The sequence below is a fragment of the Paralichthys olivaceus genome, chromosome 15 (assembly GCF_024713975.1).
Source record: "Paralichthys olivaceus isolate ysfri-2021 chromosome 15, ASM2471397v2, whole genome shotgun sequence".
Taxonomy (NCBI): domain Eukaryota; kingdom Metazoa; phylum Chordata; class Actinopteri; order Pleuronectiformes; family Paralichthyidae; genus Paralichthys; species Paralichthys olivaceus.
Genome location: NC_091107.1, coordinates 15,163,185 through 15,180,895, shown reverse-complemented (window position 1 = coordinate 15,180,895; position 17,711 = coordinate 15,163,185). Strand labels below are relative to the sequence as shown.

Below are 17,711 nucleotides of genomic sequence, written 5' to 3'. Positions count from 1 at the left end.
CCTTTTTATTTTCTTAAATGTTAATGACGGTGGTTCCTGCAGCCATACAGGAGCAGGATAACTGTACATATTGACTTAGTGTTGAGTGAGTTAGCACTTTAGGGAGCAGAGAATGACTCACATGCAGAGTCTGACAGCGCTGTGTGGGAGGACTTCCGGGAGCTGTGGGAGGATACTGAACGTGCACCACTGTTTCTGTCCCGTGCTGGGTCCAGTGTGGAGCAGATGTCCAAGTACAGCTCTTGAGCCTACAACACAGAACCATGTTAAAAGCAGAAAGTCAGATTTGAGACATGGTCCTTGTAGGCATCACAGACTGTATGTACAGCAAAAGGACTCTTGATACTTTACCTTCACAGAGGAGGGAGCTATCTCAGGTGGAGACAGCTCCTCAAGGCCAAACGCTCTCCTCCTTTCAGCTCGCACCTCAGCATAACTAAATAACAGTAGATAGAAACACCATGAGTGACAGGTGTAGATCAACCCATCTGAATCTAAAACCCGTTATCTTTGCCAAAACAACTGATGACCTACACACAGACCTAAACCCATGTCAACTTGACACAAGTCAAGACTACACCAGGGTAAAAGAATCAGTTTTACCTGACAACAGTGTGAGTGCAGACAATGAACTCAGGTTTGGAGTTCCACTGGTGGTAAGTGATGTAGTAGTGAGTCTGCAACCAAATCCACTGCTGACCTTTGGTGAGGAAGCGATAGTAACACGATTTACCCTTTCCAAACTGCATTACTAAGAGAAGAAAAAAAGAAGACACACATCAGTGACATGTTCAGGCGTCACAGTTCTTTGCACTTGTACAATTAACTCATGTATGTTAACTATAACCTATTTGAGAGAGATGGGTATCTGGGTGTGGTGGTGAAGGTTGGAAAGAAAGATGCAGCAGACAGAAATGTTACTTACACTGATTGTGACACTGAGCTATAAGCTCCAAGTCATCTACATGATAGTAATCATAGCCAGATGTTCCAAGAACCTCAAAGGGTAAATAGCCTATGATTGGTGAAGCTCTGAAACAAAAAAAAGAGGATGATCAGCACAGAAGAAAGATTCCTGTTAGAAAAAAAAAATATAAAAACATGATTGATTGAGAGGAAGAAATACATCATTTACCTGTGATCTAAAAACAGAAACTTCCATTCAAGGCTGTGTCTGGAAGTGAACTCATCACAAGGATCTTCCACATTACACAAATCCTGATCAAAGCAACGGTCACAGAAAGAGGAAGTCATGGTTAAAAGTGTCAAAATAAAGACAGGAATTAAAAGCCTCATCATATTTTCTATTATTTGGTTTGGAGATTTGATACACTACTATAATGTGAGCCAGAAAAGATTTTATTAACAGTTGTACTATGGCATGTTACAGAATAACTTATGTACTATGTACATACTATTATGGAATCATATTTTGTCTGCATGTTAGGATGATAACTAAAACTGGTCTGGGGGAGAAACGATGTAGGGTTCAAAACCTGCAGATTAAAACCAGTATGTGCAAAAGATTTGTCTTGTGTCTGAGAATCTGAGGGAAAAAATATTCCATTTCACATAGTCCAGACATTCATTGTTCCAGTCATTCCATACGGTAAATGAGGGTAATCAGTGTTTTTTTCTTTTACATTTTGGAATAAGTTGTGGGGGAGAATAGAGGTCTGTTCAATAGATCTACTCTCTGAGCTCTTTTGAGGTGGAAAGGTGAAATGGAAAGTCCTGTCATGTTCCATTTATTAAAAACATTCATAAATTCATCTTTTCTAAATACTCTAAATACTCAACTATTATTATTAGCACATTATTCATTATCAGCAGTATTATCATTACTCCAATTGCTGCTGTTATTACTGACATTATTACATCTTTAAGTATCACTATGCTTTTCATTATAACAACTAGTCCAACAGTGCAGCTATTTCTGGTCCCCCCCCCCCCCAGCCTGTGATCAGTTCAGATCACAGGAAGGTTGTAAACATATGAATGCATCTCTAATTGACTTCAGTAACTTGGCAAGTGTCCAGATATAAACTCACTGAGCACCTTTGGGATCAGATGCATCCTATTGATATAATCAGCTAGGAGGGACACAGTGTGCCAGCATGCAACAAGAAATGTCTAGAGAGCACTTGACTCTGTGCAGTCAATATGGAGCAAACTAAATCCCCTTCAGGCCATAGACCACAGCTCGCTGCTGTTTGATTGTTATTGGTTTCAGTATCACCCCTGTTTTCTACCTTTGAGGGTAATGATGCCATATACATGCAACATACACCATGGCTCACGTTTCAAGATCCCAGCTGGTCTCACCTTGACAAACTGTGGAGTGACTAATCGTACAGTAGCAATGAGGCAGACCTGCTCCTCCAGTGCTGACTGTAGGCTTCTTGGTAGCGACATCTCAAGCCCGTTACAAGATCTAGGCACTTTATGACAGAAGACAAGTATATGGGAGCACAGTTAGTTGAGAAATCTATCATAATCATATCCTATAAAAATAACTATTTATATCTTTTTTCCAATCAGTCACTTAAATTATTGCTAAATTAAAAGTATACATGACCAACAATGAAATTAACATTTTATGCAATTTCAAGTCTTTGAAAGAAAACTAAAATCCTTACCATTGTTATGAAACTTGAACTCTCCAACAAACTTGACATACTCGTACACAGGTGGCTCTTTTGGGTCAATGTTACCTCTCGCTAGATGACAGCAAAATTCAATATGTGCCTCACCTGAAAAAAAGGGAGATTTTCATTTTGAAGCCCAGTCATTATACAATATACACGAATATATACAATCTCCGAAAGAAAAACTTTTGATTAATCAAAAACACATTTACTACTGAACTGTGCATAATTTGCTACCATACAGGCATGTGATCATTCTCCAGATCCTCAAAATCATAGAGTTTTGAATAAAGAGGCCAGGATAGTGTGGGCACCACTCGAAGATGCTTTTTTGTTGATTTAAGATACATAAAAGGAGAAAACAAGCAGGTGAAATTGAAAATCCTCTTATAATGAAACTTGATTGAGCGTTGTGCTTAAAAGCTAGACATTCCTTTTCATGGAGGAAGAACCAAAGATTGATGTGTGTTTTTAAAACTGTGCCCAGGAGATGATGGTGATTACTGCAGACATGGCTCCGTGACAGTTTTCTATTTAGGCTTCAGAGGACAGACTGAGACACTTGCCACTCACCATCTCTCTTCCCCAGAAAAGCCTAATAGTGACACAAGATTAAGGTCAGTGTCTTGAGCCCCAGATACTACACTGCTTTGGATTAGCGCGCGAACATAACAGTGATTTAAAGTCTTAACTATGATACTAAGCTAGCACCTATTATTAGCTAAAAGGCTAATCATAGATACACACTAATCAGCAATCCAATAAAGTATAGACCCCAATTCAGCAACTTGCTCTATATTTAAAGAGCTTGAAGAGGTATTTACAGTGTCAAAGCAAAGTTCAGAGATGTTCTGACACACAAAAATGCATCTAAAAGAATTTGGCAAGACTGCTAACAAGAATGAAGTGTTGTGTCTATATTTCAATTAAAAATGTCACACTAAATTAAAGAACTCACAAAATTCGGAGCTACAAAATTTTAAAAAAGTACAGAGGATTTTATCCGCATTCATCCACAGTATTTGACCTTTCTATAAGATGGGAGACAAATCTACAGACTTTAACCTTTCAACTGTCAATGCGATGATGACCCAGACGCAGTGTGGTGTTAGACACAGACAAGGGCCAGACGTGCACAGAGAGGCCACCCAGTAGGATACTCACTGTCAAGGAAGTCAGCAGCAATGGGGTCAGTCATCAGCATGTGGGAGGATAGCAGCTTATACACCTCGCCATGTTCCCGCTCCGGGAGGAAATTCAAGATATTTTGGTCCACCATATCTGACTGGTGCAAAAAAGACATGAGAATGATGGTCAGTATTTTGGGGGAGTATGCAGTATATAACAGTGCTGCGATACAAATATAGTTACATGTGATATCATTAACCAATGCAAGGTTTTAGTATTTTAAAGTAAGTTCAGGTAAACTTAGCAGCCATGAACCTAAATGTGATGTTTATTCTATTGCTCTGAAATGTGAATGAAATGAACATCAACACATAAAAATGTTCTGGATTAGACCAGGTGAATAACAGATCAATTCATAAGCAACATAAAAAAACATGATTAGAATAAAAAAGCACATTATTTATTATTATTATTATATGTGCTTTTTTTCCTTATCAATTGTATATTTTGTATGTGTGTATTTGTTTTGTATTTTGCCATTTTTTTGAATTGATTAAAGGATCAAAATAAGAACAAAAAAGGATAACAACACCACAATGCAGAGTAAGCAAGAGGGTAAAGTAACTCATTTAAGCTTCCTTACTTACCGGTAAATGGCCAGTAAGTGAAGACACACTGTCAGATACGTATATGATGTTTCCATCTGTAGTTAATGCTACCAAGAAGCCATCTAGGGCCTGTAAGAGGGGAAAAGTGTCAACTTGACAATGAGGCTACAAATATGTTGAACAGCATTGTGCAAATGCACATTTACACTCGTACACTTTCACATGTCATCTACATCTGTGGTAGATAATTGCATAACAAAATCATGTTGACATGTTATTAATGTGTTTGCCTACTCAATTGCCACCACAGTTCAATAGTTCTTACATTTCATACAACGCTCTGGGATAATATAATTGTGAATATATAACTGAGCCGAGCGTATTTCATCTTGTCCAGTTCTCCATGGGCATTTTAGAGACTGTGTCTTTTTCTGTTATCAATATTAGTCAAAGCTTAATCATTGTTGGCTGTTCTACAAACACATCCTCCTGAGCTTTACCTCCAGCATTAGCTGAGTGAACTCCTCATTACTGAGGAACGAAGGCTTCCAGTCCTGTCTCACATCACAGGTTTCATTCTGTGCAGTGATGTCTAAAGAAGATAGAAGATAAAATAAAAGACAAGTATTAAAGTAACTTCATGACGAAAACTAAACATTATTACTAAGAATTGTATTCGTTAATTACTCAAAAAAGTGGGGAACTGTATAAAGGAGTGTCTAAAAGTGGAAACAATTATAATACAGTCTGTCAACATTTTGCAAATGCTGCATACCTTTTGAAGAGTTTCATTACATGCTGTAAACTGTGTTTATCTGCTATGTATATGACAATAAACATCTTGAATCATACCATAAATTTCGTACCTTTCTGTTTCTGCAAGAAATCAATAGTTCTCTGCAGTATGGTGGACTTGTCCATCTTGCGTGGATGGCCTTGGCCCTGCAGCATAGTGCATAGCTCCTTGATGAGCACATTGAATTGGTCTCTTCTTTTCTTTTCCGATTTGTTACGGGATGCCCTTAAAACATCAACACACGAAACCAATGATCAATCAGTGGACTTACAGGCAAAAGCTCAGCTAATCAGGAAACTTGAGTCCATCTATTGAGAAATACTTAAACCAGTATTAATAGTTTTAAACTATGTACATTTTCTTCAAACGTTATGCTCAGATAGTCTTTAAATTCAAAGACTTAATTGAAATGTGACACTGAAGATGAGCCAAAACGTATTATTATTACTAAGTATTATACACACACATATTACCTTGAACCAAACGAACATACAATCATAAACATACACACAGGACTGAGTACCTTTTTGCCCTGTCTTTCTCATCGTCATCCATTAAATCCTCCACGCAGCTGTTGGTGCTAGAAACAGAGTGGTACAAGTTAAAATGTTGTTTCAGCTAATGTTATCTTCTTTACTCATCATCACAAGCACATATTTACTATCTCAAGCCTGAACATTATACTGTAATGTACTAAAACAGGTTCCTTAAAGAGATAAGCAGTCACAAAGCATAAAGATTTGGGGGTATGTATACAAAAATGTATTGAAAAGATTATGTATTAGTAGCAGTTCATCTCATTTATTTCACAGGAAAAGACATAAATTCATGGAAAACAATGAACGAATTGTTCAGCAGCTGAACAAACGTTCTTATAGTGCTCAGTTTTATGAATGAAGAAAATATGTCAACCACTGAAATTCTGTGGAGGAAGTAAGACTAACAAACACTGTGAGACATGTTTTTTTAACATCTTATCTGTGTTATCAGTTTTCAGCCAGAAGCCCTTGCTATACCTCAATTTCAATGAGCTACAATAACTTTAATTATATCAATTAATAATTGACTAATTATTAAACATTTACCCATAAATGTGACTCATAACCATTAAATCAGGTTGTTTAAGATTTATTTGTCAAAGCCAAATTACTGAACTACTTATGTTGTGAGTCATCCACTACATGAGACACTTGTTAAAGCAAAGTAAATGTTTGTGCAGTGCATGTCTGACTACATACAAATGCACATGTGAATAAATCAAGTCCTGTATATAAAAACAGATCACAAACTGAAGGTAAATTGATTTGATACTCACTCCCAATCCCTATGGGCAGACGAGCAAGGGACACCAAAGTCAGAAAGGTTGTCCATTCTCACACCCTTTCCCAACCAGGCCCTTTCTGAAGTCCTATAAGTCCCATCCGCGCTGACCTTGTCTGAACACTCTTTTGGAAAATCCTACCAAGGACCAGCTACCCACCACTGCCTCCAGTCCACCAAAGAAACGCCAAGTCCTGTGAACATAGACAAACTGATGACAACCTGAAAGACATGTTGTGAGGATGATAACAGTGCTTTATGAACTCATGTTAACATATTGTAGGAAGGCTTTTTCTATGAGACCTGATTTAAGGGAAATACATAAGATCCTCCAGACATCTATGAAAATCATCCATCCTCTTTAACAATAAGGATATAGGGTGTGATGCACCTATAACACAATGTAAAGTACATAAACCCCCTTCAGCCTCCATCTGAGTACTGTACTTCATCACAAAAGAAGTGTTGTTGCACAGAAGGAGCTCCCCTGACCTAGAAAAATGAGTCTGAAGACGAAACCTCTTTTTGATAACACTGTGTAGTAAGAGCCACCTAATCCAAACCAAGAGCTCACAGACTGGAGCTCTGTTCGGCTGCAGTTAAATGCACACAAACCACCTACTCCTCCCTCCATCCCATGTCCTGAACATACACAAACATGTGAGAATCATTCAAATGGACCATTATTATATTGATGTTTCCCAAACTAACCCTGACTATCTATTCATACAAAGCACCAAAATAAAATGTTATCTCTGAGGGTAACACTAATGCATGATCCGAAACATAACTTCTGCATTCCCTGCATTGCTGTCCACTGATAATTGAATTTACTGGTAAAATTAAAAATCTACTCAAGAAATGCACAGTTTTTGGTGCATCAGGGATTTCTTCACCCTCCAACATCATGTAAAATGAAACCTCACATTTCAGCCTCTATTCTTATAATGTATTGAGGTTAAACCACACCTTGAAAGGTTAACAGCTAGACAACATCAGAGTCTAGTTACACTTGTGCCCTCAGGTATTTAAAGCCTTTAACCAGCCACCTGAACTCATGGTAGAAGGCAGTACGGTCATGTTCAAGTTCACAACCAAACTCTGTGTAGGCTATAAAAAACATGCAGACTTTCTTATTGGTCATAACCTTCCACAGAGGAAACTATATACAGGAATTACAGCGCTTTATTTAAAATACATATTAAAATATTTAATGGAGAAAAAAAAAACCTGCTGCCAAAATGTCTCACACTCCACCTTCCCTACCTAAAAGCTCTCGTGGGATAATGCTGTCCACTTGTATTTTTAATTTAAAGCCCAGTAAATATATTTACAAGCTTTCCTAAGGCAAACAGCTCTTACATGTTTAATGTTTGCACCCAGTGTTGTATTGCTCAACATCTTCTAGTCAATCTTAAAAGTTACAACCAGTCTTTTTTTATTCCAAACACCATTGTGCAGTCATTGAAAACATCTGATGAATTTGATGTGAAAAAGTCTGGCAGTGTCACTTCCTGACACTAGACAGCTCGTTCGCTGTTGAGGTTATAATATTCCACAGCAGGAATAATAAAAGCACATCTGCAAAGCTTAAATTTCCTCTACACTTTTGTTTCTTTGCCTTTCTCTGAAACGCACAATTATACTGAGTAGCACTGAGTTACTCACATGCTGCAGCCACATTCCCTCAGGTAGCTGTGTGTTATCTCGTAAATACTAAAATTTTAAATACTACAACACCGTCATGTGACAGATCATTCACGGATTATGAAAACCTTTGACTATCTTTGAGTAATTGGTGGATTATATCACTTGTGCAAAAAGGTGATAGTGTCAATAACTGTAAACTCACAATGGCTGGTGAATGACACGGGCACAGATGAAAGATTCTGACAGCAGTTATTTCTCAAGACAAAATACTGTTTTACGTCAGTGCATGGGGTGTGGCTGACATGCCAATGTGTCATCGTCAACTCAAGAGGATTTAATATTGATGACACAGCATTTGGTCACATATACATTTAATTCTCCTTCATTAAATGAGAATAAAGGCCTGACTTTTCACCTCAAAGAACTGTGGATTGTTTCCTGAGTAATTCATACAGCAGTGCATTTATCTGTAATCTACTGTAAACCCACAGACCACAGAAAACCTGCTTTGTTCATCTATTTTAGAATATAGGACAAAATGGTGAATATCCCTTGTACTGGCAAAGAACTATATAATTATATTGACCTTAATATATGGAACAAATTAGAGTTAGAGCTTCCACAATTACCTTGCATCTAAATGGACCTAGTTTATTAATATTTCAACTGGGATTTTTCTTTACTTTGTTTTTTTCTGAGGGAGAGACTATGGACATTTTACAGCTGTCAGGGATGTTACCACTTACATCTATCTTCAGGCATATTGAGGATATTTTGGGATCATTACTAATAATGTGAATAATGCACATCAAGAGACATTTTTCAGAAGCAGTATTATTTTCATCAGTGTATTGTATAAATAAAACAAAAAATTGCTGGATCAGCCAAAATAATGTCTATATTTTACAGTAGGATTGCAATTAATGATTATTTTCTTAATCAATCAATTAGTTGTTTGAGCCATAAAATGCCAATCTGTGTTTCCCAAATCCCATTTTTTTATTTAGTTGTAAAAAATGGCTTAATTAATGGTGGAGAAAGTATCTAGTAATGTAATATAAAGCAATTATAAAAAATTTGTAAAAACAATAAATCAAATTCTAGACCAAACATGGGCAAATTTGAATCTACTAAAATCTCCAGATTGAAAACTCACAATAAATGTTCATCAACACAATGTTGGCCATGTTATTTCCATGTCACTAAATGGCAAATTGAAGTGAAAGCCTGTAACATACATGGCTTTTTAAAAGTGGTACTGAAAAATCTTCTCCCTGGAATAACAATAAATCCACCAATTACATGTTGCTGACCACTAATGTTACCAAGAGACAACATTTTCACTGGGTTTATGATGTTTCACCTGCTCTTTCCCTCACTCACTCCCTCACTCAACGACACAGTGAGAGCTAGTAGTGAGAAAAAGCTACGTGAAAGCTTTCTGAAAGCCAATAACAGCCTTTCAAAAGTTATTGTATTATTCTAGCTCACACTGTTTTTACCTCTCTTGTGCTGATGGATGAGTACCTTAGGGTTATTTGTTCAGGCTACTTGCCAGTCGGGGATGCTACTGTCTGCTTGTCTAAAAGTTTACATTTCCAGACCACCTGCATCTGGTTTTGAGGCAGCAGGTCAAGTTGTCAGGTAAACACATGACTTAGTTTCAGTCAATCTGGAAATTTTTATTTCTTTTTTTTAGAGAAATTCATAAAATCACTATTGCTTAACTGTGCAATGTCCATAAAACATGAAAAACTATATTTGTGGTACTTACTCAAGGATAAACTTTTGTTTTAACATATCTCAGTCTGTTTTCATTGGCTTGGGCTGTATGTAATCTAAAATCATATTTGTACACAATTATAATTCATTCACTTGCTTTATTTCCCCATTAGATGGTTATAGTGGTTAAATATTAACCTCAGTCATATTAACTTAAAAGCCCATATAAACCACATACACACAGAAAGTGGAAACATAAACAACATTTCTGAATGCTTTAAAATCCATTTCATCATTATTAACAGGTCAATTTCTAAATTTACATAAGATAGTGTCTCAGCTTTCTGACATGATTTCTAGAGAAGGGAAGCTCCCCCTTCAGTGATAAGGAAACAGGAGGCACTTCTATTGGTTACACACCTACAAATGAAAAACACTGGCAGGGCAATAAATGAACTCAATGAACCTTGCTTCCTAGTATGTACATGGTAAATAAGTAATTCTGCCACACTTCATCCCAGGGTCAAACAGAGGAAAACCATGTCAGCTGCACAAGAGAAGCATAAAATGCCTTAAGGACAAGAAAACAGCAGGTTAGCCAGAGAAATGTGAACTCCAGTAGACGTAAAGCTGCCAGGTTGGGTAACATCAGCCTGACCTAAGCCTGCTGAGAAATTATTTAAGGATATCTTTTCCTGTGACATTTCACATTTGGCTATCTGGCAAGAGGCATTAACGAATATATCCCTCCAGTGTTTTGCTATGAATGTCATCAGCAGTGGTGCTACAGTGAGGAAAATAGGTTATTTAAACGTTGTAATCAGGGCACTTGATGACTGAGAGCTGAAAACACGCAAGCAACGTTCAAGAGCGCTGGGGTTTATGTAGCTGCTGACACACAGACTCCCATATCTGCCAAAAATACAGTATATGTTGAGCCTCCACAGTCTGGCTCTGGTAGACAATGATTAACTAGGTATTGACAGGAGCTAATCGTGTGATCGGCTAACTCTACTTTAATCTGCAGAGAGGCCACTCATGAACTTTGATGTTACGCACAGTGCAAACGGGTGGCAGCGACACGACAACATTTTGCGCTCTTGTCAGCAGAGGAGACGCGAAACTCAAAGCTCAAATGAAATCGCACGTACCTTGAAAGCGACTCTCCAGCAGAAACAAAAATCCACATTTAACTTTCAGCGATCCGGTCATTTTTTTAAAGGAAGAAAATGAAAAACTACAACATAGCAGCTGATCGCAGCAGCTACCAGCGTCGGACCGACCAGGCGAGAGCGCTGAAAGCGTTAAATTGTATAACAACGCCTAAGTTATTAACGTGCTGTTATTAATCGCCGGTGAGCTTGTCTGCGGCTGTGACAGTCCCAAATTATCAACAACACACGACAAGATCCCCCATTCGTGGTCCTGGTGGGCTGTGTCCGTCTATTTTCCAGGCACTGTACTCCACATCCTCCGCTGGCAGTGGCTTGTAAACAGGACTGAGTGGCTGAGAACAGAGGAAAGTAGGTCAGCTGGTAGCTCAATACTCGGCTAACGACGGCAGCAGCAGCATAAGCAGTCGGCTGTTCAACACAACCGAGAGAAACCTTCAGTGACCGGGAGGAGGGGGCAGATTGTAATCTTTAACACGTGCTTAATACATAGCTAATAGCACCACACTAAATGTCATTTGGAGAACTGCAATGGACAATCGCCTGCATGTCTAATGAGGGTTTGCAACACACTTTTTTCACTGGGTGTGAAATTGTGAATGGTACGGTCTGAAATGAAAGTCTAATACCACTTGGCCATGGAGGCATGACAAGAAGACCTTTAATTTATTAGGTCAGCAGTATGGAAAAAAAGAGTGTGGCTGACATGATGAAAACTGCACCTTAAATGGCCACAGGTAGACTATAAACCGCAGGCAACCCTAATGTATGGGTAAATGTAGTCCCCTTGCTGTCAGACAGAGGTGACTAATCCTTGAGCAAGGCAAGAGGATGAGACTTTTGTTTTTGCCCTGAAGTACTTCCCCATACACTTCCTGTGTTTTGTTTTTGAGTACTTCCTTGTTGCCTTTCCCCAAATGTGGGTCAGCAGTGTGCATGACTAATTTCAAGGGCTCATAATGGATCCACCTCAAGTGTTTCTGCTTCTGTCAAATGATCAAACAGATGGGTAAAGGTGCAGGGATATCGTCTTGCTGAGAACTTACAGAAAACATAAACAAAATAATAAAAGTGAGCATTTAACTTTAGGACACTCTGTTGAGACAATAAGTTGGTGGTGACGCCACAATAAGCTCAGCTTTGATTGTAATAATCATCAGTAATCATTCCATAGTTAATATAGTTTTGCTGTCTCCACGGAGTCTGCACAGAACATAACAATTGTAGGCAAGTCCTGAATTTGATAATCAAAGCTTTTGTTTTTAGTGAATAAAGCCAGAAACCCACTGATTATAGCCTGCAGTGGGATATGATAACTTCTAACTCAGGTAGATGTTCATTGTTTTATTTTTTTTAACAAACCTGAGTGTGATCCTGTATTTTTGCCAATAAAATAACACAATGCGAACTGAAGCAAATTAGATCTTTGTGAGTTAGTGGAAAGTTAGTAAAAAAAAACCTGACCCGGAGCCTTTTCACAGTCTAAAGTCTCATGTGCTTCTTATCCAAACAGAATACTTGTTAACACTGACAGACCACGTTTAATCTGTGTAATTATGATTTTTTGTAATATTTAATAATTAATCTAATTATGTTTAAACTCACACAGATTAAATCCTGACACAAACTCACTTTTCCAACCTTCAGGTCGCTACTTGCTAGGGTTGGTAATGCTGGAAAAGCTAGCCAGAGCAGGCTACACTTTAAAAAGTGCTACCGATACGTCCCAGCCCCTCCCACTGGTCCTTGCGTTATGGTACAACCATATGAACACTCACAGTCTGACAACTGCTAAATACAAAATTTTCCATAACTCACTGACTTCTGACCATTGTCTCAGTTTCAGCCATGTATGTGTCTCCGGCTGTCTCTCAGCTCAATAAGTGACAGGTATGCCAGTCCAAATTAAAGGATTCATTGTGTTTATTACAGTCCTGCGGGGGCCACAGAAACCAGCTTTTTATCTTGTTTTTTTTCCAAGAAGACTTTAATTGTTGATACTATCGGGAAAAGGATTTAAACAAAAAAGTATTTCAAGAACAAATTAATAACCCTAGCTTTAAGTATTGCACTGAATGGATATGTTTATGGCATATTTGAATAGAAAATAATCATTGATTTGCATCAGCTAGCTAATTTAACAGTATTAATAAAAGTGTGTTATTTCTCCCCCTTTTCAGTAATTTGTTTACAGTGAAACAAGACAAATAGTCTAGAGTTATAATAGCATCGCAGTGATGCTTTGAAGTAAATGCTAACATGAGAAATATATTATCTACCTTGTTCACTATTATAATTAAGCATGCTGACATTCTTATAATAAGCATTAACACAAAGTTCAGCTGAAGTGGATGGTAATGTCATAGGTTTTGTACCAATTTATTGATAAACTTGATCTAATCAAAATATTTACGGGATGAAGGTTGAAAAGATAAATTACCACAATTTATCCTAAGGAAAGAATGAACGTCTGCACCAAATTTCATGGATATATTTCTGTCTGGAACAAAGTGGCTCATCAACCAACACAATGTTAGAGCCATTCATAAAACCACACCACTAGCATGGCTAAAAAGCACTGGTGGAGCGTGACATGCAATATTTGTCCAGGGTCAGATTGAAACTGGATATAAGGATATAAATAAAATGTACATGGTATGACTGTAATCTGCCAGCACACCAGCTGCAAAGCTGTTTGTAAATCATGATAAAGGATTTTTCCCTGTGGCCTGTATTGACTTACTAATGGTTGAAAGACCTCTGACAGAGAATATGAACTTCTCTTACAGATTGTTATATTTGGACAAAGTCTTAGTTAAACTAGGAGTTAAAACTCAGTTTTAAACTCACTTTCAACTTTAATTTCAATCTTTGATGTTCAGGTTGCACAGAAGACTTTCCCTTATAAGAGACAGCGTCTTGATAAAGGCCACTTTTCACGTGAGTGAGGAGTTCAGACAACAGAGCACATGAGAATCAGCTGCTTGGACAGGTCAGTCCATGTCACCAGAAAACAAGTGCCTGTTCCCAATTTGACATATAGAGCTTGTCAAGAAGAACCTTAAATACTGTGACTACAGTATAATCTGAGCTGCACAAAAATGATCTTGTTTTCCAGATCTTTTTTTGAGCACAGATTTTAACATTAAGACAGCTAAACAGACAAAAGAAAATTTGTTGTAACCCAGACAGAAAAGAGTATGTGGTCATGTGATTTCAAAGTCAAAGCAAACCAAAGTGATGCCTCTGGCTCTGCCAGTCCTCCGTGTTCAACATTTTATGATTCGGATTTCTCTTGAGATGCCCATGAGTTGGAGGCACACAGTTGAGGCAATGCTGAACTTGAAGATCACTTACCTCAGTGATCATCTTCATGTAAACGAGTCACACTTTCCCACAGCTTTTTCTGTCTGCAGCTGTTGCAGATGTCCAGATTTTGATGACTGATCCAGCCTCTGATTTGGTACCAGTATAATGTCATTTTAACCAGACCATGTGAGACATGGTGTCAGCAGAGAGACAAATGCTAGACCAAACATGAGAGAAACACAGTCAGTCTCACTGGGCCTCAAGTGACATACCTCATAAACTAAATAACCACATCTTTGTCCTCAGAGGAAACTTAAGTCTTTGGCATGATACCTCTTGTATTGAGGTGATAACATTTCCTTCAGGGAGGTAAAACTAGGATATACATTGTCAGAGTTTCTAAACAAAATAACAGTAAATAACATAGGAGTGTTCCACAACTCTGTATTGATTGCAAGCATCTTGCAGTTCAGCCAGACTAAACAGTGAGGCCACCAGACACTACAGAACCACACACACACACACGCACACACGCACACACACACACACACACACACACACAGTCAAGCCAAATTCAATTCCGAATGTTGGCCCTTTCTGTGTGAAGCTCCCACTGTGTCACACTGGTGTTCCAGTTTCTGTGAACGTCAGGTGGAGGACAGACGCTGAGTTGGTCGGCCGCTGGGCAAAGCCAAATTGCAATCTTTTTTTTCAGTTACTATGGTAACTTCTAGGTGTTGTTGAAAAGTTACAGACCAGGTTGCAGTGCATACAGGGTAGGTCAGCCAATCGGAAGGCAGTTTGCTTGTACATTGCAGTCAACCATCAGTAATCACTAGGTAACCACACACTTGTGAAACAGAACAAAAACAGCATGTGTAATACAGCAGGAATGATGAATTATTGTTACTGTACCCTCCCAAATGAGGAAATTACTAGTATAAAAGAAACAAACAACAAAGGTGACTCAGCTCAGACAAAGACACTATACAAAATATGCTGTCAGCCAGAGTAAATGAAGACTGGAAACAAAACTATTCCATTCAGTCACCTGGAAATGTATGAAAGAGCATGAAATTACACTTTTTCCACCGTCAACAGCAACCATAGGGCTCATCCAACAATCATTTTAAAACCTTGCGTTAAATCTTAATAATAAGTAAATGTTAGAAACATTTATATTTCAATTAAGAAGTATTACTTTCCAAGGTTTTTATTTGCTGGCTGCCTTGCTGAAGACTTCACACTCAAAAGCAACCACAATTTTTTCTTTGTATCATAAAACACGCACAAATGCGAGTAGAAACCCATTATGGCAGAGTTCAATCTTTTCATTTAGCTAGATTTGTTCAATTGAATGGGTCCATTCAGTGTGCAGTAAGCATGCTGAGTTACACCCAGGTGCTCTGCTTTCCCTCGCAGAGTCTTGCAGGTTTAGTTGATTGGCGATTCTAACTTTCCCATAGGTGTGCAGCCCTGGATGACTATGAACGTGTTCAGGTTGTACCAAGTCTCTCGTCCAATGTCAGCAGGGATTGGCCACTGCAATGATCCTTAAGTTTAAATGAGTATAACTAATGGACAGGTGGGTATTATGGTTTCTTGAGGCTTCAGTTCAAACCACATTCTCATGTGGTTTGATGACCATAAACCCATATCTAACACAGAAATAACAAGAACAACCCATAACTCACAGTAAAATGAATTTGGGTTTTTTTTGCCATTCACACACACAATCATACAGTGCACCTATGGCCAGCACTTTCTCTGAGGGGCAATTTGGGGTTCAGTATTTTGCCAAAGGACACTTCAGCAAGCAGATGGGGAAAACTGGGATCGAACCAACTATAATGAATGGACCGCCATTGGATAAATTGTAATAGCTATCAGACACAGTGAAATGTTCCAAAATGACTTTTCATCCAGAACCTTCATCTGCTCAAATTTTCCATCTGTCTAACAGTTTTGTTTATGAACATATATGTTTTAAATTAATGACATCCCCATCATCCTCATATATGTGCCTATATGTGTACCAATTGTTAGCATCTTAACAGGATAAACTAAAATAGTGAACATGGCAAACATTAAACCACACATGCAACCTCCAATATGGCTTTGAACTCTTAGCATTACTACATAAATATCTCAATTAATATGCTGAATCTCGTAAGTGAGATGCTAAAGAGAATAGTTCAAAAAGGTGTAATGATATATGAATGCAATGTCAGCTGCTGCTTGTCATGTAACATATCTAAAGAACTAATGCAAAAACACAATACATACATTTATTGGCACCAAAACAATGCTAAAGAGGCGAATAATGCAAGAGTGATGACACAAGATCATTCTGAACCAAATTGTTGCTACGTCTGTGACCAACAAGTGTGAGACATCCAAGATTCATAAAGATCTCCCACATTTTACTGCATTATTCACCATCCGCCTACATAGAGATTAATTCCGCTCTTTTATGTAGGTCATGCTATTGGATAATGAGATGACATTTAGTGCTCATAAGCAGACCTCACTACGTAGTAAATGCTCTAGGTTGGGGTTCTTTACATCCTGTACCTTTGTCCAGGCTGCTTGCCTTTATGTCAGTGAAAAACTGGATTATTTTGATGATCGCTCAGACATTAAGACATATTGCCTCAAGCTACTGTACATCTGTGATACTGGTATCGATGATGTCATTGTGGCCCTCTGCTGAGGCACTGACTGTCATTAATTAGACTGTGGCACTGCTGTTCATTCTGTGTTCCCATGGTTACAATGTGTGCTGTATATTTTTCCCCCAACCAAGGTAGTGATGTCCATTAAGCAACTGGTTTCCATTTTACTTCAGGTGGAGGATATTTTTTCATTCATATTAATTAAGTGGCAGACAACCTTTCTGGCTGCATGTTTTCCTCATTATCACAACCAGAAGTCATTCTTAATGCATTGTAATAGCAGTAACACAACATTTAATACTGGGCACATAGATATGATAAAGCGATATCACTCTTGCAGCTTCAAATTAGAATCCCCTACTTTCTATATTAAATGTTATTTGATAAAAATAATTTCTTAAAATAATATGATATTTATAAAAATCTTAAATGCCTTGTATGGATGATGTAAGATAACTAAAGCAGTATTTTAGAAAATGTGCAATTAATAAATATATGAAAATGAAACATTTATTTCCCTATAAATTGAAAGATTGACTTTGGTGAATGCTTCAAACTGCTGAGCTCTGTCTTCCCTCAAAGAAAAAAGAACATCACAACAGCAGTAGATGTTCTACCTGCAGCAACTGAACCTTATCACAGGAAATGGTGTCTAATTTTTTACATAACCATTGTTCCATCCA

General features: G+C 37.9%; 1 protein-coding gene across 4 annotated transcripts in view; it reads right to left on the bottom strand.

Annotated features, from left to right (window-relative positions):
• The window catches only part of npas2 (neuronal PAS domain protein 2), a 34,895-nt gene that overhangs the window by 8,632 nt on the left and 8,552 nt on the right, over nucleotides 1–17,711 (bottom strand). For 3 of the 4 annotated variants that reach the window (XM_020086151.2, XM_069539470.1, XM_069539469.1), the window contains exons 1-14: nucleotides 11,024–11,597; nucleotides 6,496–6,694; nucleotides 5,704–5,760; nucleotides 5,251–5,405; nucleotides 4,885–4,976; nucleotides 4,424–4,513; nucleotides 3,813–3,933; nucleotides 2,640–2,753; nucleotides 2,326–2,441; nucleotides 1,136–1,218; nucleotides 926–1,032; nucleotides 604–751; nucleotides 352–436; nucleotides 122–248 (exon numbers count right to left, since the gene is read on the bottom strand). In XM_020086151.2, coding sequence (XP_019941710.2) covers nucleotides 122–248; nucleotides 352–436; nucleotides 604–751; nucleotides 926–1,032; nucleotides 1,136–1,218; nucleotides 2,326–2,441; nucleotides 2,640–2,753; nucleotides 3,813–3,933; nucleotides 4,424–4,513; nucleotides 4,885–4,976; nucleotides 5,251–5,405; nucleotides 5,704–5,760; nucleotides 6,496–6,551 — 1,351 coding nt within the window. In that variant the 5' untranslated portion in view covers nucleotides 6,552–6,694; nucleotides 11,024–11,597. Of the gene's footprint in view, nucleotides 1–121; nucleotides 249–351; nucleotides 437–603; nucleotides 752–925; nucleotides 1,033–1,135; nucleotides 1,219–2,325; nucleotides 2,442–2,639; nucleotides 2,754–3,812; nucleotides 3,934–4,423; nucleotides 4,514–4,884; nucleotides 4,977–5,250; nucleotides 5,406–5,703; nucleotides 5,761–6,495; nucleotides 6,695–11,023; nucleotides 11,598–17,711 lie in introns of those variants that run through there. The other variant, XM_020086152.2, reaches the window with a different exon arrangement.